At 43.2% G+C, this 22432-nt stretch overlaps 2 protein-coding genes across 5 annotated transcripts; both read left to right on the top strand.

Moving 5' to 3' along the window:
* Positions 1-54: 54 nt before the first annotated feature.
* On the top strand, positions 55-9691 carry nfatc3b (nuclear factor of activated T cells 3b). 2 transcript variants are annotated; one of them, XM_062546699.1, is made up of 10 exons: positions 55-507; positions 1191-2424; positions 2723-2885; positions 4010-4209; positions 4440-4612; positions 4792-4932; positions 5678-5733; positions 5851-5977; positions 6089-6898; positions 8921-9691. In XM_062546699.1, exons 1-10 carry the CDS (start codon positions 423-425, stop codon positions 8980-8982), a joined length of 3051 nt encoding a protein of 1016 aa, XP_062402683.1. In that variant the 5' UTR covers positions 55-422; the 3' UTR covers positions 8983-9691. The 2 variants fall into 2 exon arrangements, with proteins under 2 accessions (XP_062402683.1, XP_062402682.1); XM_062546698.1 differs by having other exon boundaries at positions 57-507; positions 6086-6898.
* Positions 9692-10597: 906 nt separating this feature from the next.
* Positions 10598-18456, top strand: amfra (autocrine motility factor receptor a). 3 transcript variants are annotated; one of them, XM_062547137.1, is made up of 15 exons: positions 10765-11104; positions 11215-11533; positions 11631-11723; positions 11837-12001; positions 12419-12571; positions 12710-12750; positions 12931-13063; positions 13615-13748; positions 13837-13947; positions 14331-14527; positions 14617-14720; positions 14886-15020; positions 17422-17603; positions 17728-17931; positions 17966-18456. In XM_062547137.1, exons 2-14 carry the CDS (start codon positions 11282-11284, stop codon positions 17918-17920), a joined length of 1893 nt encoding a protein of 630 aa, XP_062403121.1. In that variant the 5' UTR covers positions 10765-11104; positions 11215-11281; the 3' UTR covers positions 17921-17931; positions 17966-18456. The 3 variants fall into 3 exon arrangements, with proteins under 3 accessions (XP_062403120.1, XP_062403121.1, XP_062403119.1); XM_062547136.1 differs by lacking the exon at positions 10765-11104 and adding an exon at positions 10598-10739 and having other exon boundaries at positions 17728-18456; XM_062547135.1 differs by having other exon boundaries at positions 17728-18456.
* The last annotated feature ends 3976 nt before the right edge of the window (positions 18457-22432 follow it).

The raw sequence follows: 22432 nt of genomic DNA, 5'->3' as shown, positions 1-22432 counted from the left end.
AGAGAAAGGCTACACTTCAAAGACTACACTTCACCGTGTGGCGGGGAGGGGGAGGTCCAACACTGTACTACTACTCAATGTTGTCTTTCGAGTTTTGACGTCATGTTAAGAAGTGTTCTCTTGCCTTTTTGATCCAACGTTAAAGTTACTGCTGTTACTGCCGCTGTTTTGGGGGTAAGGAAAGTGTTACGTTAGGTTAACGAGGCCTACTCAAGGTTCAAGTAACGACAGCGGAAACAACTTGATATCAGAAACAAACTTATGCAAACCGTCCTCTGGTGCATGTTCCGCATTTGCACTCCTCGCTCTGTGTAGCTGCATATTAGCTCGATCGACTAAATAAACTTTCTGCTGACTGTAGGCTAGTTTACTTCAGGATAATCAAGTATCGGGTGATTGGCAGTACGGACTGGACAAATGCAATGACGAGCGCAAAATACTCAGACGAATTAGACTTCAGACTTACTTTCGGGGAGGACGGCGGACAGCAGCCACTAGGCCACGCAGGTAATGTAATTTGCATCGTTCTCAGTTGTGAATGCGCTTACTCAGAGATGTTTTCCTACACGGTCCTCTTAATTACCAATGTTTTTAAGCGTTGTAAAGGATATAAATGCAGATGAAGGTATGGACACCGTGACAAAGAAAGTTACTTGTTACCTTGTTTATTATCTAGCTTTGAATACAGTGTTCCTTTCGTTTCTGTGCTGGCTCGTGCATAGTGCATACATGGACTGTAACACCACGGAGATCAAGTTCAAAGTTGGGATACATGACTCCGTTGAAGCAAATAAAGAAATATATAACTATCTAAGCTGTTTTTATCTATCATTAGGAACTGTATATAAAGGCTAGCCGAAGTTAAATAAAGATGCAAAGACACAAAACAACATAGCAATTTAACAACCTAGCTATAACTACCACGCTGGCTGGTAACAACACATTGACAATGTGTTGCAAAAATGCTTGTCTTCTCAACAGTTGAGCATCCTGTTTTCTGGCCAGTGTGTCAACTCGCTATTTATAACAAGCAGCTGTTGAAGTGGCAATGGCCTTGAGGTTGTCTAGCTGTTAGAAACACTTTCTTGACTGTTCCCGCCTGTCACACGTCCATCTGAAGTATGGCTGGTTGTTTCACAGGTTTTCTGACTGTCTGTTGCTATTGAATTTTGTTATTGTTTTTGCTCTAGATATTGGTCTTAATGATGACTGCTACATCCTCAATGTTGGCCTGCATCAACCCGTGGTTAACCAGCCTTTCGAGAACTTGCAGCAGAACGCTCCAACATCAGTTCCTGCCACAGATCTGCAAAGTGCTGGTGCTCATGAAGTCAGCTACACTGTACCTAAAGGGACTGTATACAACACCCTAGAGTCCCCCTCAAGGATATTTGACTGTCCGAGTATCCAGATCACCTCCATCCCTACCAGTTGTCACCATGACATGGGTGCTTGTCAGGGCCCTTCGCAGATGCATAGCGCTGATGTGGAGTGCGGTGCTGGCTTGTCCAGGTCTGGCCACCTGTTCCTCCCCCTGGATCCCTCATACAGAGACCAGTCCACCCTCTGCCCCAGTCCGTGCAGCAGCCTGTCCTCCCGCAGCTGGCTGTCCGACGCCTCGTCCTGCGAGTCCTTCTCCCACGTGTACGATGATGTGGAGGCCGAGCTCAGTGAGGCAGCAGCTCACTTTAAGTTAGGCTCACCTCTGATGTCCCCCCTCAGCTCTCCCTTGCCCTCACCCCTGGCGTCCCCGTTGGCGTCCCCGCAGGTGTCTCCCCTGGTGTCCCCGTTCGGCTCTCCCGGGTCGCTGCCCCTTGGGTCTGGAGAGGACCCCTGGCTGCGCTACTACCTGCAGCAGCCTCCTCCCCCTCATGCCCTGTATGCTCATTCTCTGTCCCCTCATCAGTCGCCCTATCAGTCCCCACGCACCAGCGTGTCAGAGGAGACCTGGTTGACCCCGCGGCCTGCCTCGTCCTCCTCGCGGCCCTCCTCCAGACCCTCGTCACGACCCTCATCACGACCCACGTCCCCCTGCGGTAAGAGGCGACACTCGTGTGCTGATGGTGCTACTGGACTGTCCTCGCCTCACCTCTCTCCCATCCCCACTCCCACTCACTCCCCTCGGGGCAGCGTGACCGAGGAGACATGGGCTGGGAACTTCATGCTTTCGTTTCCACAGCTGCTACAGTCTGAGTCGGACGTTCCTCTCAAAACGAGAAGAACCTATCAGGGTCAGGAGCAGTGCAGCACAGGTGTCCTGGTGGGGTCTCCTCTGGAGGAGCAAGTCCTTGGGGCTTTGCTGGACCTCCCCACAGAGTCATCTCTACCTGGACAGAGAAAAGAAGACATTGTGGAGCATTTCCTTTCTGTTCCCTCTCACTTCACCTGGAGTAAACACAAACCATCTCAAACACCAATTCTTACGTAAGTTATACATTGTATTGGCTATGGAACCTCTTTTGAGATTTTGTGTTTGGTAATGGCATTTGGTTAGAGTACGACAGAGTAAAAATCATGTTACAACTTGTAAATGTGGTAGTGAATGGTATCACAATGCATTTGCTGACTACACCTAACCATAGCTAGTTCTGTCAGGTGTACCATTGCATTTCTTGTGTTAGATTCAGTACCCCAGTTTTGAGTTACACCTTAAGCAGGCTTTGACTTGGATTGGATCCTTTAGACAGACAAGATTTTTCAACTTTGTAAATTCTCCTCCCAGAGCTCCATCCCTGCCTTCTCTAGACTGCCCACTGCCCAGCCAGGTTGGGCAGTATGAGCTCAGGATAGAGCAGCAGCCCAAGGACCACCACCGAGCGCACTATGAAACGGAGGGGAGTCGTGGAGCCATTAAAGCAGCCTGTGGTGGACATCCGGTGGTTAAGGTGAGGCACTTATGTAATTCCAAGAGGCAGGGACATATCAGCTAATGACAATGTAGAGGTTATGTCATCAGGCAGTGGGACAGCTCAACATAAGGCAGTCTTGGAAGTGGTTTCAGCAAAATAGGGCCCAGTGCTGTTTTTTGTTTGTGTCTGAATGCAGTGGGAAGGATAACCTTGACATTTGAGGACAATTAAGAGGCATTAGAACTCTAGGAAAGGAAATGTTTTAGACTAACTAAATACATCTTATCGAGTCAGATAACATAAATAAATATAACTGTGTTTATTGTTCATTATTTTACATTCATTGTGATTCACTATCAGTTATTTCAACAACCTAGAAAGACCAGTTTGGCAACTCAGCATATCTGTTTCACATTTTATGTATTTTTTATAACATACATTTGGTAGTCTTCCTAAATGTGTTTCCATGAATGTTTACCAGTGACGTATTCCTGCTCTTAGATGTCAAGTATTACAAGTAACAACATACAGTATATTCATAATAAATACAGATAGCTGCTAAAAACAGTTCATTATCTGCTCATGTCAACCAGAGAATACCACAGACTTCCTGGTATGAGCGTTCTTCCTCATATCTTAACACATCTTTAACAACCTTACCAGACCTCCAGGCCCTGTTAGTCTGCTTAGCATTTTTTGTGCACTGGCACCCTCAACTCTTTTAAGAATAGTGCTGATTGTAAAGAATCTCTAAGCAGTGGGAAATGTCTCAGCAGTGGGACATATCTAAACAGGTGGATTGAATGGGGATAGTGGCCATACACCCCCATACACTCCCATGCATTTTCGGGTATCAAAATGGAATGTATGATATTTCCTTTTAAAATGGTTTGGTGGATATTGTATTAGTGTATGGAATTTGCTGGCAGGCCATTTATGTTTACTGAAAATATTACAAACCAGTTACAAAGACAGTATTTATTTTTTTAAATTATTCTGAAATATATGGTCAAATGAATGCTAACGTTATGTTTGTACAACTTGATAAAACATCTGTAAACAGATTAGCTCCAAAGTACCTTTTTGTGAACCTTATTCTCGTAGCTGTATGTAGGCTGAAAAATAGCAATTGAATCACATTTTGGATTTTTGTCTTACAGCTCATAGGATATAATGAAAAGCCAATCAACCTTCAGATCTTCATTGGGACTGCTGATGAGCGCACTGTGCGACCGCATGCCTTTTACCAGGTGCACAGAATCACAGGGAAGACTGTGTCCACTGACAGCCAGGAGATTGTCATAAGTAACACCAAAGTTCTTGAGATTCCACTACTTCCTGAGAACAACATGTCTGTGAGGTACAGCCCAGTAATCAATTGAAAGTCCTTCATTGTCATTTACAGTAATCTAAAATCGGCAGGAGACCGCAGGATGAAAAATCAGACAAACGTAAAAAACACAGATAGTGGTAAACAGTTTAATTTGTAAAGCTAGATTTCAGATCATTTCAAGGGTTACAATAAAAACAATGAAGCAAATATGTTTTGTTGTGCCAAACACCTTTAGTAATGTATGCCTCTTTTGACAGCATTGACTGTGCTGGAATCCTTAAGCTTCGAAACTCAGACATTGAGCTCCGAAAAGGAGAGACAGACATCGGGCGGAAGAACACGCGTGTGCGGGTTGTGTTCCGCGTGCATGTTCCCCATGTCAATGGAACAGTGCTGTCATTGCAGACAGCCTCTATTGCTGTGGAGTGCTGTGAGTGACACTTGTATTCCTAGCCTGTCTGTAATGTGTGTGTCTGTAATGTGTGTGTCTGTTTCTGTCTCTGTGTATATGTTTATAGAGTGTATGGTTATGCAAAGTTGTGTTTTTGAATAAGCAAAAGTTTGTTTTCATTAGCATATGAGTTTGAATTTTGTGTTTTATGATTTCAGCCCAGCGTGCTGCACTTGAGCTTCCTCACATAGAGAACTTCAGTCCTGTTAGCGCCTCAATGAAAGGAGGAGAAGAAATGTATATTAAAGGCCCTAATATCTTCCCAGATTCAAAAGTCATCTTCCTTGAAAAAGGCTCAGGTAAAAAAACATTTATGAAAACAATCTGTTGGATATCTAATGTGTATATTCATGCTTTTGTTGCACTATGCTGATCATAAAATAGTTGCATTGAGAAGATTACAGTTTAGTTTTAAGTTGTTATAGAGTGTTACCAACAACTACATACCCAACTGTGGCTAGGAAAAACTCCCTGGAGCAGAAACCAGTTGTGATAAGCGGGCGCGTCTGCCTGAGCTGGGTTTGGCAGAGAGATAGAATGTGGAAATGCAGAGGACAAGGCAGAAGGAAGAAAGGGAAACAGATAAAACAGAGAACACGGAGAAACATGGAGCGTGTTTATGTTCATAAGTCACCAGAGAGGAACAGATGTGAAAGCACAAGTGGCTACAACAATTTGCCACTTTGTTATTTCTGTGACAGAGAATTGCGAAAGTCCATTTGACCCTTCTTTATGAAAGGTCAATGAAAGGGAGAAGCTGTGCGTTAGAGATGTGTTAGCTGATGGTAACAGTTTGTCCACATAGGTGATGACACTGTAAATGTAAGTGGCTGGGGTGGTCATATACTTACATGTAGTTTTCAATGTGTTGGCAGGTGACACATGCACGGTAGTCATAAATTATTCATTGTTGTAACTGTAAATTATTCATTCATTAATTCAGTGGACTGTAGAGTCTGTTGTATGTATATTTGACTTTTCACTTTTCACTTCTTTACTTCCTTAATTGTTTATTTATTCATTCATTCATTCATTTACCCATAGATGGTCGAACTCTTTGGGAGACTGAGGCAAGAACTTTTAGAGAGAAGTCAACAGAAGTAAGTAAACAAAAATGGTGGTCAAAACTGCTATTTAAACAAGATATTTGGCAAAATGATCTGTACAATGCATTCATAGTATTACATGATAGCAAACATGTTCAAAATCTTTTGCAGACGAATATTGTGGTACAGATTCCTCCTTACCACAATAGGAATACGACATCCTCAGTTCAGGCCCAGTTTTATGTGACTAATGGAAAACGGAAAAAAAGTGTAGCACAGCACCTCACATATGTGGCAGGTATGGACCCTTGGTCACTCTATACACGTTTAAGAAAACATAAAAAGTTACCCAGTTGAGAAATGAATTCTATGACATTTGATTCTGAGTGTCACCATCTTGAAACAGCAGGTGTGAAGCAAGAGAGTGGACATGTTGGAGGTGTTGCCCCCAGCACCGCCACTGGGCCCCATGGAAAACCCCATCAGTCTTTCCCCCAGTATGCATATTCTATGGACAATTACCAGTACACTGGAGTGCCTGCTTTGTTCTCCTCTTTGGACAATTCTCCCTCCCACCTTCATAGGGCCAACCTAGATGTTGATCTTGAATCTCAACACATTCTTCATAACTTGGTGTCCATGGATCCAGTATTCCTAGGAGCTCACCATAACGTCAGTGGCCAGGTCTGTGTAAACAAAGTAGGAAAAGTCTCCTCCCAGCCAGCCTGCATACCCAATCAGTCAACCCACCAGCAAGGCTTGAGCTCCTTGAGTCTGGAGCAGAAGTCGTTAGCTAGTCACCCCTCGTGTGCCAGCAATAATTCCTCAAGCAACGCCTCTCCCCAGCTGCAGTCCTCTTGGTATCACTGCCCCAACCCAGTGACCAGACATGCAACAGGAAATAGCCATCTGAGTCATCTGAAAGGTGCCGCATCACACCCTCAGCCGGCCTTATCTCAAGATCCTCCAGGCTTACACCAATCCCCCAGCCACCACAGAGTGGCACATGTGGATCACCCTCAGGTCATCAAAGCACCATCTCCACAATCAGTAATCAATAGCTCGTCCCCCTGGTCCTCTGGTGGCCCTCTTGGTGCTTCCCTAGCCACTCAGTCATCATTCCACGCACAGGGGGAGCTATTTAATATCAAGCAAGAGCCAGTGGATAAAGAAGTGAACCTCCAGTCGACTGGACTTCACAACGTCACACTTGACGATGGTAAGAAGCGATTGTGTATTCAGACTTCCTTTTATTGATGATAGAATCTGTTAGGCTGAGTGAACCTTCCTGACCTGCCAGCGAATTTGGATTTCGCCCGGCAGCTAATGTTCAATCTTAAAAGATTGAGCTCAGTATGGTGATAGCCAGACTTAGAATCTGTGGTTCTGATCCAATACACTGTCTGATTGGGGTGTTTTTAGAATTGAGAATTGCTTTTTTTTGGCCCATAAACATTTTCATCCAATCAGCACATTTCTTCAGGAGCAAGAAAGGGAGGGATGTGAATTTGATTGGCTATTGAGCTCAGTTGTCTTTCACCACCAGAATGGCAGATTCTACCTTTAGATGCATAATACAACCGTATCACAGCATATTGTCCCAGCCTGTTGATATTGAAGACATTTGTTTACTCTCCAGTAGATTCTCCAAGTGGCAACGCCAGTTTATGGATGTCTGTCTGGGTTAATTATAGTTAGCAATCCTGCTGTGCACTGAGAAAGATGACACTATCTCTGTGTGTAGAATGACGTTTAAGCAGTAGGAGAGCTAAATATACCAGTGCTTGCTAATCTTTGGATGCTACTGTTGTGCAGCTGTTGTGAAATGACTGCATAGTTCATACAGAATACCCCTGGCCTTTACATTAGATCTGACTCATGACGCATCTCAAGTACAAGATTCACTCTCTTTGTCCTTGACCTTTTAGGACTCCCTCTCAACTATCATGGGTTGCGCAAAAACATCTCTTTTACATTACAAAAATCAGTTGTCTAGATCTCTGCAATTCATCATTCATCATCATGCAATTCATTGTGCATATTCTGAATGTTTTTTGAAAGGTTCTGAAGTTTCTGAAGTTTCTTGAAGCAGATGTTTTTGTCCCAGTTCTTTGCCTTATTTGTGTGTGTTGAGTAAATGGAGTGCAGTGCCCCAGTGCCTCTGGCTCTGTGTCTGGCCTCGTGTAACTGTGTCTGTAGTGCTCCGTGCTCATAGGGACAGGTGCAGAGGGGTGAGATCAGGCCTGCTGATTGAGCCATGGCTCCCATTGCATCTCTGCACCAGGATGGGATATTTCTGTCTTGCTTTTCATCTGCTCTTAAACACTTTGAGTGTGCAACTTAGACCTGTTCTGGGAAAATATATTAATAGGTGTACTCTCTCTCTCTGTGTGTGTGTGTGTGTGTGTGTGTGTGTGTGTGTGTGTGTGTGTGTGTGTGTGTGTGTGTGTGTGTGTGTGTGTGTGTGTGTGTGTGTGTGTGTGTGTGTGTGTGTGTGTGTGTGTGTGTGTGTGTGTGTGTGTGTGTGTGTGTGTGTGTGTGTGTGTGTGTGTGTCTGTCTGGGTGTGAGTATGTGTCTGGGTGTGTGTGTTAATGTGCATGTACTGTATGTGAACGAGTCTCTGAGTATATATGAGTCTCTTTTGTTTAGGGGCCTCGCGGCGTGTTTTAAATAGATGTTATGTGAGGGAGAATATTAATAGGTGCAGAAAAAGTTACAGGACGACCCTGTCTTTTCAAGCTGAAGGGCGTTCACATGACAGGAGACCATGTCAAGGCGGCATTTTTGTGTCAGACAAATTCTGCTAATAATTTGCACTTATCCCTCTTTTTGTCATCCTCCTGGCTGCTGTGGTTTCATCTGAGCTGCTTCAGTACACTTTGACAGCTCTGCACTGCCCTCATATGGTGTAAAAGCAACAAACAAGCAACTCTTGTTTCTTCCATTGACTTACATACAGAAATAGCAAATTACATGTTTGCTCAAGGTGGCTGTTTATTCTTGTGGCCTGGAAATTACTCCCATTGAAGAGATCTTAAGTTGTGGCTATTGATGTGAAGGGAAATAGCCATCACTCTCTCCATAACTCTATCTGTATACCACTGGCATAGTCTTAATTTACCACAGATAATCAACAGGCACATTGTTGGCTACAAACATCCCTTTCAATCTGTGAAATGCATAATAGTGAATTAGGAAGCCACGGACATACAGATTTAACTGTGTCTTATTTCTTTACAGTGAGTGAGATCATCGTCAGAGACCTCTTTCAGAGCCCAGAAGCTGCCCAGAACCATACCTAGCCCCTGCACACACAGGTACACCTTTGAGAACAGTCTGCAGAGCCTCTGTACTGTATATCAGCGTTTGAAGCAGAGTACAGAATAATGTACTGTTTATTGCAGTGAACTATAAATAAGCTGTAGCAGAAAGTAATATATGCATTCAGACATGACACTGCATTAGTGAGAATTTGCAGGAGGTTATATCAGTATGCATTTGTATGTTGTCTAATTTGGCCCATATACATGTATTTTGAAATAAAATGTGTAATTGTACTTGTAAATACAATTGTCATTTAGTTTGTAGTGCATGATATATTGTATGCACAAAATGCTGGATTTCTAACATTATAATCAGGTTTGGTCCAGGTGATTATTTATTTAAAAAAAGATCAATTACATAAATTTGACCACTCCACCACAGTCTGTTATTTCAAGTCATTATATCGGTACGTTACATATGAACAGACAGTAAAAACTAACATTGCAATTGAACATGTTAACAAAGTTGGCTATTTTTTTTTATAAAGAATGTGAAGATAATGACCACACACTGTAAACTGTAAAGTGATATGGTACTGTTCATGTCTGGATGTATTTAATGCACTTATTATACTGAGCTGTTGAGTTTTATAATTGAGCATGCTGCAGCAAATGATATAGGTTTGTGAAATATTTTGAAGACTGTGGATGACCCTTTTCTAAATCAATAAATGAAATGAACATTTCAGACCTGTGTGTGTGTATATATGATCTGCAAGTCTCATGCGACACTATTACTAACTTTTACACTATATCATTATTTTTATTTGTTTCCCTATAAAATGACGACATTGCTCCCAAATGGTCAAATTATTTTAAGGGCAAATGCCATCTCAGACAAAAATGTAATGTGAACAGAGACCAGCTGGGTCAGGTCTAGGGCAGAGTAATCACACTCAGGTACGGTCCAGAATGGACCCAGTGTGACCTAACTTTACAAATGTATACCCTTATACAAATGTGTCTACGTCCGTGTTCAAGAACTTTATGAAGACTCCTCTCTGCCAAGAGCCACTTCTTTCCTTGAACTAACACCCTCAGATTAACTCATGAGCACTTGGTCTCTTCGCAGTCTGTCAGTTCGAGTAGACAGACACAGTTCGAGTAGACAGACACATCACTATCAGTTGACTGAAGTGGGCTACTTTTTTTGTGTGAAAATCCATTTCTGATTTGAGCATGTTTGTCTCGTACAAATTAGTGAAATTGGATATCAATATAGCCTATGACAAAACGAATTGCATTTATTATCTGTCTATAGAGGGATAGTAATGTCTGATCAAACTAATGTGATGTTAGAGAATTGTGTTTTTTCATGTGATATTGCAGACATGATCAGAATCAGAGTTCAGAATACAGATTCATTATTCTAGTCTTTCTTTTTCAAAATGAGTCTAAATAGCCTACTCTGTGCATTATTTTGTGAAAGTCAATATGTATCTTTTTAATCAACTAATTTCATACGAGGGTGTTGTGAATTTCCGAGAATTCCACCCCTCTCAAAAACGGCCGTCAGCAGTCCATTTTTCATACAATTTCCGTACATTTTCTTACACGCCCATCTACCGCTCTGGCCCACAGCCCCGAGTTGTCTGGAACGTAGCGCTACAGAGAACCCGGAAATAGTGATAAGAGAAACTCTCCTAGAAAAATCTAGATGACGGAGAGCTAATCAACCCATCTAACCCATCACCACATAATAATGTTGGCTGTTTTAATGCACTTGAGTTTACAAGGTAAAAGTAGCGAGCCACAAGACGCTAGTTTTATCGTGTAGATAAGTAGTTGTATTTTCCACATGTGAGTGTTTTTGCTTCAACCACTGTGAGGCTAACGTTGTAACGTTAACTTAGCAAGCTTACCTAGCCATGCCCTAGCTGATAGCCTTGGGGAACAACAGCAACAACTGTCTTAAATGGTCATCGTATAAAATGAAAAGAAATAGCCGACATCTGTAGCACTTGTCAATATTCAATACGTCAGACAGGCCCTCGTGGAGGTTGTGTAACGTTAAACTGCTGGCTAACGCTGATGACAATAATAATCTAGCTAACATTAAGTACAAGACAACTTCGTTTCATTGTTTTAGACAGAGATAACGGTAAGGTGGTGTCTTATTGCGCAAATCAGTTAATGTTGTCATTGCTGATGGATTAATTAATCAATATCTCAAATATTGTCTTGATTCTAATTTGCACCTTTTTTTGACAGTGACAGGTCACGAGACGGAGAGCGGATCATAAATACATTATTGCTTCGTTTGACAAGATCTGCTGCAATGCCCTTGTTCTTTTTGGAAAGATTTCCCTGGCCTAGTCTGCAGTCCTACACTGCACTGAGTGCTCTTGTGCTCGCGGGTTCTGTCTTAAGTGCCTACACTGTTGTGACTGATCCTGGGTTTGTCACATCGGTCTCGGAAGAAGCCCAAACGGAGCTTAAAGACCAGAATGAGGAAGAGCAGAAGGACGACTTCTGGAATGTTGCTTTCAACGTGTTGTTGTACCTGGTGTCTGACACTCTTTTTGTCTGGGTAATTATTGTACCATGATGCCGAAATGATTTCCTTAACCAACCCCTGTTGTCACTGTTCAGATGCCAGTGAGATGCTATGGGTTTGTGTTTTCCAGGTGATGGTGAATACAGCCTGCTGTATGCTGATGCTTATAGCAAAAGCCATTCAGTATGTAGTATTTGGACCACTGCGAGCCGGTGAGAAGCAGGTAATGTTTACTTACCTTCACTACCTCACTTACATTCAGTTGAAACAAAACTGCAGTGAATCAGTTTTCCCTATTTGCATATAGCAAACTGTGCTTTCAATCTCTTGTTGCAGCATTTGAAGGATAAGTTTTGGAACTTCATCTTTTACAAGTTCATCTTCATCTTCGGTGTGTTGAATGTGCAGTCTGTGGAGGAAGTTGTGTTGTGGTGCCTCTGGTTTGCGGTGCTCATCTTCCTCCATCTCATGGTCCAGCTCTGCAAAGATCGCTTTGAATACGTGAGTTCAAAGGCATAAGTGAAACATATGTATTTCAGTCTTTTAAGCGTGATCGGCTCATATACACAGTATGTCTTACATATATTTGTCATAACTTAAGCAGAAAGGTCCTCTGTATTACATCGTCAAAGTGATATAGTTAGAAATTCAACTAAAACTACGTCGTTGGAGCTGTAAGCTGAGGTTGAGCCACCAAAATAGGAAATAACCTATTTACAAACATCACTGTGGTCTTATAGAGGAGATTGTTTGCATGATTGACGTATCATTGTGGATTCCTTGTTTTAAAATGCAGGGAATGACGTTATTGTTATAGTATTATTGTGCACAGCAGTTTGCAGTCCAACACCTGTGTGAAAGCGTGCTGGTGTCCCGTGTGAGTCATGTCATGTGTGAGTGGTGCGGTCTCCTCCTCAGCTGTCCTTCTCCCCCACCACCCCCATGAGTGGCCACGTGCGCGTGCTGGCCCTGCTGGCCTCCCTGCTGCTGGGCTGCTGTGTGCTGGCCGTGCCCTGTGGCCTCATGGGGCACACGCAGGGCCTACACACCGCCGCCTTCATGGCTGCCGAGGTAACTACTCCCATGGCATCTATAGGAGCGTTTGACCTAAATGGAATGTGAGCTCTTCTATGTTGTATCACGTACAGTTGTAGACACTGGGTTGACTGAAAAGTTGGATTTATAGCTCCTTTTTTTTCTTTTCTGCAGTGTTTGCTAGTTACGGTACGCACAGGACATGTTATTATGAGGTAACTTGATTCAATATGTCTTTGGGTGTAGCTCACAATCTTTAAAAAAAATAACCTCCCCATGACATCATGCATAAGACAGGTAGTTAACATTGTATTCCAGCTAAAAGTACAACGCCTAGCCTAAATGTAGAGTATGATGTAGCTAAGGCCTGCTTGTGTTTGTTTGCTCATTCTCAGGTACTCCATCCACCTGTGGGACCTTAACCACCAGGGCACGTGGGAGAGTAAGAGCACGTATGTTTACTACACAGACTTCCTCATGGAGCTGGGCCTGCTCTGTCTGGACCTGATGCACCACATCCACATGCTGGTGAGCTGCACTTTCAGACCGCTGATTTTGAACCAATTTGGAGAGCACATTTTCCACATTTTCCCCCCTTAGTTTCAGTACAGCAGCGGAAGAGCATGTGATAAGAGTTACAAGGGAGCTACACCAGGAGTAACTGAAGCGTTCCCTTCGCAACGCGTATGCTGCAGCAGTTAATAATCACTATAATCAATGGAAGTAGCTACTGTACACCAGACGCGAGAGTGGTGCGTACATTAAAAAAAAAAAAATTAGACCAGTCTTCTAAAATGGATTTTACGTGTCACGAATGGAACGCGTCAGTTATGCGCCTGGTGTACAGTAGCTCCCCTGTTACACTCCTACTAGATATACTTCGCATACTGTAGTACTTTCAGTACTTTCACTGTAGTTTCAGACACACATCCATAATATTGCGCCTTCAATGTGTGTTCAGTCAATGTGTGTTAATGCTTGCAAATACTTCTTCAAAAGACATGTAAGGGATCGACTGTGTGAAAAGGAGGTAGAAAGTCACTGTTTGAATTTGTCGTTGTTATATTTTCCTGCCACAGCTGTTTGGCAACATTTGGCTGTCGATGGCCAGCCTGGTGATTTTCATGCAGCTGCGCTACCTCTTCCATGAGGTCCAGAGGAGGATTCACCGCCACAAGAACTACCTACGTGTCATTGATAATATGGAGAGCAGGTTAAGAGCTTGATTTTAGAAGAGACAAACATTTTGTATAGTATTGTACCAAAGGTAGGCATATTTACATGTTTGTTTTGAACCTCAGGTTTGCTGTGGCCACCCTAGAAGAGTTAGTGGCTAATAATGATGACTGTGCCATCTGCTGGGACTCCATGACCTCAGCACGCAAGCTTCCCTGTGGCCATCTCTTCCACAAGTAAGCAATGATAATAATATGAATATACAGCTATATACGAGTCATTCTTAGCAAATGGTGCCATTTGTGTCCTTGTGATACAATCAAGTGTAAGTTGTGTACAAATGGGTTGATGCTTATTTTTTCAAGTGAAACCCTTATCCACTATGTAAAACATCATTTATGCCCTTACATTTATTATTCTGTGGTGCAAGTGCTCCAAAATAGTTAATATTTCTCTTTAATCAACATTTTTTTCAGTGTTTTAGAGTGGCTTATTGATGTGGTAAAGCATATCATGTTTATGTTAAATCATGATTCATGATTGCTTTTTGTTTTTATTTTTGTGTGTGTGTGTGTGTGTGTGTGTGTTGTTGTTGTTGTTGATGATCATGCGTGTGTAGCTCCTGTTTGCGCTCCTGGTTGGAGCAGGACACTTCCTGTCCGACGTGCCGCTTGCCTCTGAACATCAGTGAGGGCGGCGGCGCGGGTGCGACTGAGGAGAGGGGCCGGGAGCCGCTGGACGATAACCTGCCCCCCAGACCTGCAGCTGACGCCCGCCCACACATCAACCAGCACAACCACTTCTTCCACTTCGATGGTGCGTTGTCATGGAGGAGATGCCCTGGAGGTGTTGGTCTAAAGCGTGTTCTCTTGTCACACTGACCGCTCTCTTGGCCTCTCCCGCAGGCTCTCGCATTGCCAGCTGGTTGCCCAGCTTCTCGGTGGAGGTCATGCACACCACCAACGTCTTGGGCATTGTCCAGGCCAATAACTCCCAGCTCAACGCCATGGTGAGGCCTACCTTTAAGTTACCTTAAATGGCCAAGGATGCTTAAATTGCCAGCTTTAAAGGGATAGTCACACAAGCCTCTATAATTTCAACTCTCTCTGTGAGTGTCTCTGTGTGGACATGTGTCCTGTCGTTCATTTCATGTCCTGCTCCGGTGCTTCCCCAGGCCCATCAGATCCAGGAGATGTTCCCTCAGGTGCCCTACCACCTGGTTCTGCAAGACCTGCATTTGACTCGCTCTGTGGAAGTCACCACTGACAACATCTTGGAGGGACGCATCCAGGTGCCCTTCCCTGCCCAGGTACAGTACCTCCTCCTCACCTCCACACTTCAGTTATCAATGACCTTACTTCACAGACTTCAGCGTAAATGCCACTGTGGTATCAGGGACATGTGTAGATTGAATCAACTTTGCAAACCATAATGTTTGCATATTTATTTGTTTCATTCCTGAAAGTATAGTTGGGCTACATGTCTGAAATATTTTCTGCTCTAGGGCAATGGAGAAACAAATCTTATTGTTGAGTCTTGCAGAAGTACAGAGTGGCAGAGGTGCACTGTTAAGGTCGCAAACAGCGCTCCCCCGATATTTAAATCAACTCGATTTAATATAGACACAATATAGTTATCCCTTTTACCTGCTTAGAAATGCACCACGTTTTATTTTGTCTCACCATACTTGGTCGTGTGACTACTCGTGCAACTGTATTTGAACACGCATTGAAACGTGGGAGATATGTATCAACTCGTCTTAATTAAGCGAATAACGTAGTTTAATATGAAAAAAAACGGTGAAGTGTTCCTTTAAGAATGTATAATTAATTTATTTTAACTGATCTGTCCGCAAAGGACACAAATATCATTCAAATATGTTTTTGAAATGACTTGTAACTGCGGGTGACTGCTCAGTTTTGGTTAACCCAAGCAACACTGATTAGTGTTTAATTTTTTTTTTAATGTTTACAGAGCATAGACGTTCGAGCATGACGCAAATAGCCGTGTTGATTTGGGATTTGCATTCAACAAGCAATCCTTGCTCTCTGAGGGCTGTTTTTGGAGTCACTTTTATTCACCCTTACTCCCCTTACTCTCCCCTGGGAGCCACATAAGGTGTTCATGTTCATGCTATTATGTGACTGAAGCGCCACATTCTTTGTTCTTGAAAAGTGGGTCAGGGCTTTATATCTGTTTTGGCACTGCATCTCCTCATAGGGATTTGGCCGTATGGACAATTTGTCTGCGTCGTGTCTCTTTAGACTGTGTAAATAGAGTAGACTGACAAGGCAAACATTAAGATTTCCATTCAGTTAATTTGCATATTCTGTACGCATTCATGAAAATTAGAAGAGTTGGGATATGCTGTGTGGTTAAAACATGAAGTCATCAGGGCAACGTTTATGGAAACACGCTAGAAATGCAACAAATGTAACAATAACTAGATAAAGCAGTACAAAATACGACCATCTCTCAGTTCTGCACATTCTCTCTGCAAAAATAATTCAGTCCATTTGTCTCCATCTCCTACTCCATCCCCTACTGTGCATGTGTGTGTGTGTGTGTGTGTGTGTGTGTGTGTGTATATGTCTGTTTGTGTGTCTGCTTGCCTGCGTGTGTGTGGGTGTGTTTATGTGTATGCGGGTGGTTATGGTATGGGCCGATTGATACAAAAACTTACCAAGAAATTGGTCATTCTAGGAACCGTGAATTTAAGAAAAGTAAAGAGATTCTAAGTTACTAAGTCCTTAGTAAACAGACAAACAAAGAACTTTTGTTTGAAGACTTTTATTTTTTGACGTTTTGTGTTGAGTACAAAAGAACTTTGAGGTCCTAGGCTATTGAGTCAGCTTGCTGCACTTACTTTAATCTCCTGCTGCGCAGTCTTTACACAAGTTGTATACACCAAAATACATCTTGACAGAAAAAGTTAGAAACTTTTTAAGTATTACTTTAGAACTACTACTTTTAGAAAACCAAAGGACATGGGTCACAAATGCTCCTCAACAACTTATTAGTGGAATTTTAAGGATTTCATTTTGCGTCATGCCCAACAATACACCCCAGCTATTCTAAAATCACGTTATTTATGCACTTCTAACAGACATTTAATCAACTGACACTAGTGTTTATAATTATTCATCTGTCCCATGCCCTTCTCCAACTGCCAAAGACACATCTTCTGAAACATTTGCCAATTGTACTCTTGTTATCAATGGCACCTTGCAAGAACTATTTGTTACCATAAGAGGGAGCCCAAGGCATGGAATACTGACAGTCAGTGTAATCCACAAACGTGGGTGGTTTCACCGGTGTCTTAGCATAGGTTTGTTTTGTTACATCTTTATTCTTTTAAGATTATGAACTGTGATGGGTGAACTGCATAGTTACCTAAATCGTTATTCCCTGACTAGAGATGAAAAAAAGCTTCTACAAATTAAGTATATTGCTAACGATTAATAAATGCGAGAGACAACCCCATTAATCAGGTTCTGTGCTGGAAACATGTGTCTAGCCCTGGGTACTTCCTAGAGCCACTACAGGCCTACTGTACTGTTAGATGTTGGTGAAATGTATAATGTCCAATCTATGATCCTTCTAAAAAGTGACATGAGCTCCCCCTGCTGGTCATAGTCAGTGGTGATATGCTTTAGCTGTTCACTAATGAATAATGGTGAATAATGCTGTTGTGGCTTCCTAATCCTCAGGCAGCTGAGCGGACCCCCCCACCAGCCTCTGAGGACCCGGCAGGAGCCTCTGATGTGCCGGACACGGCGGCTGTGGAGACGGAGGACTTTGAGATGAGGGGCAGCCGCTTCTCCAAGTCTGCAGGCGAGAGACAGAAGATGCTCCTGCAGAGGAAAGAGGAGCTGCTCCTGAGGGCTCGCAGGTCAGACATGCCTCCCTACTCTCCTGGCAGCAGCTACAGTGTTTATTTGCCTATAGGAGTGTCTCTCATGCTGCCTTGTGCGTGTGACAGACCTCCGAGTTAAATCAGTCTTGTGTTCTCTCAGGCGTTTCCTGAGTAAGAGCCCTGCTGAAGGCCCCTCCAGCTCGCTCTACGCGGCCACGGCGGATGGCGATGACGAGGGACTGGCCGCAGGGGACGAAGGTGCTCGGGCCTCGGACTCCATGAGCGTGCGGCGCAGGATGCTGGCGGCGGCCGCCGAGCGGCGCTTGCAGAGGCAGCCCGAGGCCCCCCAGTGAGGCCCCGCCCCCCCAGTGAGGCCCCGCCCCCGCCCCCACCCCCCCGCGCAGCGCCGCCTCCTCCTCCCAACGCCCCCCACACTGCCCAGGAGGCCCACGGACACCTCCATCACATCCGTCACCAGCACAGGAGGCCACGCGGCGCTCTCCCCCTCCACTGGCCCAGCACTGCATCCGTTGGTAGTTAGAGAGGGGGAGAGAAAGAGACAGGGGAGGGAGTGTGTGGAGCCCTGGGACAAATGGATTCGGGACAGTGAAGCTTTTGTAATGACTCTGCACAGCCCTGGCCTGCGACTCTCAGGCCCAGGATCAGCTAGGAGCTTTTAGGCGCCAAACGGCCCAGCTAACAGAATCTATGCATGTGTCACTTTATTCACCAATTCACAGGTAAATCTCAGAGTGAAGTCCTAGAACTGGACCCTGCAGACGACGTGAAATTCTTTCCGCTTGAGAGCTGTGTGTTATTAACTTCTGTAGAGCGTGTGCCAATTTGCCAAATGATCTGTGGATTAAAGTATTGAATATTTCATGCCAAGGTCAGGAGTTCTCGGCTGACCGTTAACATGTTACATTGAAGTGTAGTGTCTCTAATGTGTTGAAATGTGTTGAGTCAGAATTTGTCCCAATTTGAAAAAAGGTTGTTTTGTACAGTACTACTCCATGTGCTCTGTTTAGGGTGTCCCAACATGGGGAGCGCTAGTGTGAAGGTGGAAGCTGTGTGCTTGTTCTCCTCTGCTCCTCCACAGCGGCAGCCCCAGGGAGGAGCGCAGCGCAGTGCAGCGCGGAGCCCAGCAGGGGGAGCCCTGTGCAGTGCAGCTGGAGTGTTGAGTGCCACAGCATTAGTCAGGTACGCATGGTGTGGGCTGAGGCAGACTCTAGACGGCAGCTGAGTTAGTGAGGCTGTGAGGGGAGCATTAGTACTGAGTTAGTGAGGCCGTGAGGAGAGCATTAGTACTGGTGCCCCTTCACCTCAACCCAAGGCAATGAGACTCCATCTTTTCTCTATCTCTTAATCCTTTCCTTTCTTTGATTCATTCTTTATTCGCCTTTACTCTTTGTTTTGTGAGCCGTCTTTCAGTCCTGAGCTGGTGAACCTATTCATGCATACATTATGGTGAACCGTAGAGTCATTGCTGAACCGTTCGAGAGAGTGTTACAAGAGTATTAAGTTACTGATATGTGTAGGTAAGTTGTCTTTAAGAACAGCATAGGATGTGAGTTTTCTTCAGACAGTTGAAGCAATAAACTGGCTTTCTCACTTCAGTGTCAAACTGGCGTAATGCCACAATTTTGCCCTTTAAATACCCTTTTGTACATTCATGCCACTCTCAAGTCACTATTGGATGTATTTATTCAAACATTCAACATACATTAGACACTCATGAGTATGATATCTAGTCAAACAATTTATTTACGAAATGACATTGGTGATTTGAAGTCTTTGTGTCATCTGGCTTGTGTTTCATATATGGTAGTTCTCATTCTGTGTCAGATTGATATGAGGTTTAAGTGTTGTGTGTGCAATGTGCATGTGCTAAACTACTGAGCGTTGTCTCTTGTGTTCTCCCTCCTCCTGTATTCACTGGTGTTTCCTACATGTGCTGCCCAAGGGTGTCTGTGCGGAATGCAAATGGTGAGGTTGTTGCTACAGGTCTTTTGTATTTCTGGCTGCACCACTGCACCTTTGAAACGCAGTGTTTCAAGCCCATAAGATGACAGCTTCCCTGTCTGACTCGCCCCTTGGTTCACCTCATCACTGTTTATAGACTGGATATATTTTGAGCTCTTTCCTTGAAGACGGTATGGAAGAAGTCAGAATGTTTTTGTATAAGTCCTTTATTTGTGCCTAACAAATTTGTAATGAAGACTGTATAATACAAATACAAATCTGTGAATAATAGTCATTGCTACAACAGAAGCTTTGGATGCACTTACAGTTGTCGTGTGGTTCTTGTCAGGGGTGTACACAGCCACAGGAATATAGGAGATTTGAAAAGTCACTTCTGTATCCCAGGGAAAGGATGTTCACCTTATATTTGCAGACTGCTTTTACATTTCACAGTGAAGACTTTGCTCACAAGTGGCACAGACTGGATCACTCGTGAGCATTTAAGGCAGGAAAAAGACCCTCAGTGCTCATACTGTAGCACTATCCATAGGAAACCCCCTGTCTTTCTTTCATTAACATGTAGGACTTCTTTAGGGGGCACTTTGTTCTCTGACTGACCTTGACTGCATTTGCCTTAATGACTGCTTCAGACACGGTATGCTGATGGAATTTTATAGGATTTCTGTTTATTTCCCCTGCCTCCCTAGAACTCTATGTTGCAGTAGCCTACCTGTTATATCCCAGTTAGATCCCTGTGAAAGGTCAAACTGTACAGTACAGTATGTGAGTTGAACTCCTGTCCTGATTTCAATTACAAATGCTCAGCCACTCCTTAGCTGTTTCTGTGTAGGGCTTGTAGTAATCTATAACTTTCATCTTTCTGAACATATTTCGTTTTCATCTTCACTCCAATATATCCGTCATAGCTTTTGCTGGTCGAGCTGCGGTTGAATTCTTTGAAAATCTTTTTAGAGAATTTCTTAGGAATGAAAGACCTTCCCCCTGGACTACAGAGAGTATATTTTTTTTCTATAGCTCTCTATTTATTCTTTTCTTTAACTGCAGTGTCTTCGGAATCTGCAGTCATTTTTGTTCATGTTCATGATTAAATTGTAGCTTTCTAGTTGAAGACCAACACGTCCTACTTACACTTTACATTATTGCCAGTTCATTTAGTTAATACTGCACCTCCGCTGTGCCATATATTTTCCATATTCCTTCATGTATTTTTTCATATTTGCCTCTAAATAGAATGTTGTAATTTATTCATTTTATTGTGTTGTCATTTATTCAAGGCCATTTAGCAGTGTCAGCTCAAAGCACATCAGTCATACCCTCCAAACAAACAAACAAACAAAAAAACATATGTACATTAACTCTATTATTATAGACTTCTATCATATTTGCCTTCGCACAGATTTAAATCAGGAAATCACATTGAAATATTTGGCTTTGTGGGACATGCTTGCCTGTCTTAAATGCATATCCATGGCTCTGCATGTTTAAGAAGGGCTTTAGAAAATGTGCTTTCTTGGTGATAACCTTTCATGCATCAGAACTGACTTCATTCAAATTCAGGAAGATAGGAAAAATGCCACATTCACAGTCAGATGAGCCACTCCTGACAGCTTGATTATTCAAATGGTAATTGCTATCCACCTGCAGCCATCTTGGATTTGGACATTCTGTATATTCATGCATGAAAGGGATATGTCATTCTCAACACAAAGCATTGTCCACATGCTATGCCTCAGGAGAGATGAGATGCATAGTTGATTTCTTTTGAGTTTGTGCCTAAATTACTTTATATTATATCAGGCGTAGTTGTTTCTTTCAAATATAGTGCCCTCCAAAAAAGATGTAAAAAAAATGTGGCAATATGTGCTACATTTTAGAATGTTTAATTTATTTTATATTACATTGGAATCCATACTTCAGATGTTGTTTTTTTTTCATAGTAATGTTTATATTACTGATAGGGGTTGGGTTTCATATGGTTATCAGAGAGACTCATAATATATAGTCTTCAATCTACAATAAGGTCCTTCATGTCTACCCTGCTGCAACTTGTTATGATGACCTCTAGAGAGTGCCATACTGCCATATAACTGACATGTACACCTTAAATATGGATTATCTGACATGTACCCCCAAAGTATGGATTAATTGACATGTACACACAGAATATGGATTAACTGGCTTGTAGACCTTAAATATGGACTGCTAGACAACCGGTGTCATGATCATTATGAATATGTCTTTAGTGGCCAAACGTATATTAATCTATGTGCTTTATATTGACATTTAAGTTTACTAATGTAGCAGTCAGTTTTATCAAAAGCTACCTATAACATTCAAGTTTTGTTGCAAAGGAGACCTTAGGGTAGCAATAAATATGCTTTACAAGCACTATAAGACCACCACAGGATGAGAGTGCAGATCTTAAAGTACTCGTCAAAGTGTCATCAAGAAGGGTAGTGGTGGAGGGGGGGGGGGGGGGTAGGCCTATGTATAAGGTGTGTTGGGTTGTTGGATGTGTAGGAGATGTGTTAGGACGAGGCACTCTTGGAAGAGTTTGATCTTTAATAGATTAATACCCCTTCTTTGGTAGCTCATTCCACTCTTGAGCAACACAGTGGTTGAGGGGTAAGACTTTATGAGAGCATTTAAGGAAATGGAATCCGACGCAGCAACCACCTTGTAGGCGAACGTCAGTGAGTTGAATCTGATATGGGTGGCAATGGACAGCCAGTGGAGCACAATGAACAGCGTGTCCTTTTGGTTTACTGAAAACTAGACACGGTGCCGTGTTCTGGACCATCTGTAGCGGTCTCACCACACTTGGCCCGTTAGGACGGTGTTCCAGTAGTCAAGGCGAGAGAGACCCATGGCCTGTACCAAGA

Source organism: Sardina pilchardus, chromosome 10 (assembly GCF_963854185.1).
Source record: "Sardina pilchardus chromosome 10, fSarPil1.1, whole genome shotgun sequence".
Taxonomy (NCBI): Eukaryota; Metazoa; Chordata; class Actinopteri; order Clupeiformes; family Clupeidae; genus Sardina; species Sardina pilchardus.
Note: the sequence above shows the minus strand (reverse complement) of the source record. Positions and strands in the feature narration are given on the sequence as shown.

Bases quoted from the DNA above. Each gene is read 5' to 3' on its own strand.
- amfra (XM_062547136.1), top strand. From the start codon at position 11,282: ATGCCCTTGTTCTTTTTGGAAAGATTTCCCTGGCCTAGTCTGCAGTCC. The intron at 13,749-13,836 runs GTTAAGAGCTTG...TTTGAACCTCAG, and splicing joins ATTGATAATATGGAGAGCAG to GTTTGCTGTGGCCACCCTAG. The intron at 13,948-14,330 runs GTAAGCAATGAT...ATGCGTGTGTAG, and splicing joins TGTGGCCATCTCTTCCACAA to CTCCTGTTTGCGCTCCTGGT.
- nfatc3b (XM_062546698.1), top strand. From the start codon at position 423: ATGACGAGCGCAAAATACTCAGACGAATTAGACTTCAGACTTACTTTC. The intron at 2,425-2,722 runs GTAAGTTATACA...TTCTCCTCCCAG, and splicing joins TCTCAAACACCAATTCTTAC to AGCTCCATCCCTGCCTTCTC. The intron at 2,886-4,009 runs GTGAGGCACTTA...TTTGTCTTACAG, and splicing joins GTGGACATCCGGTGGTTAAG to CTCATAGGATATAATGAAAA.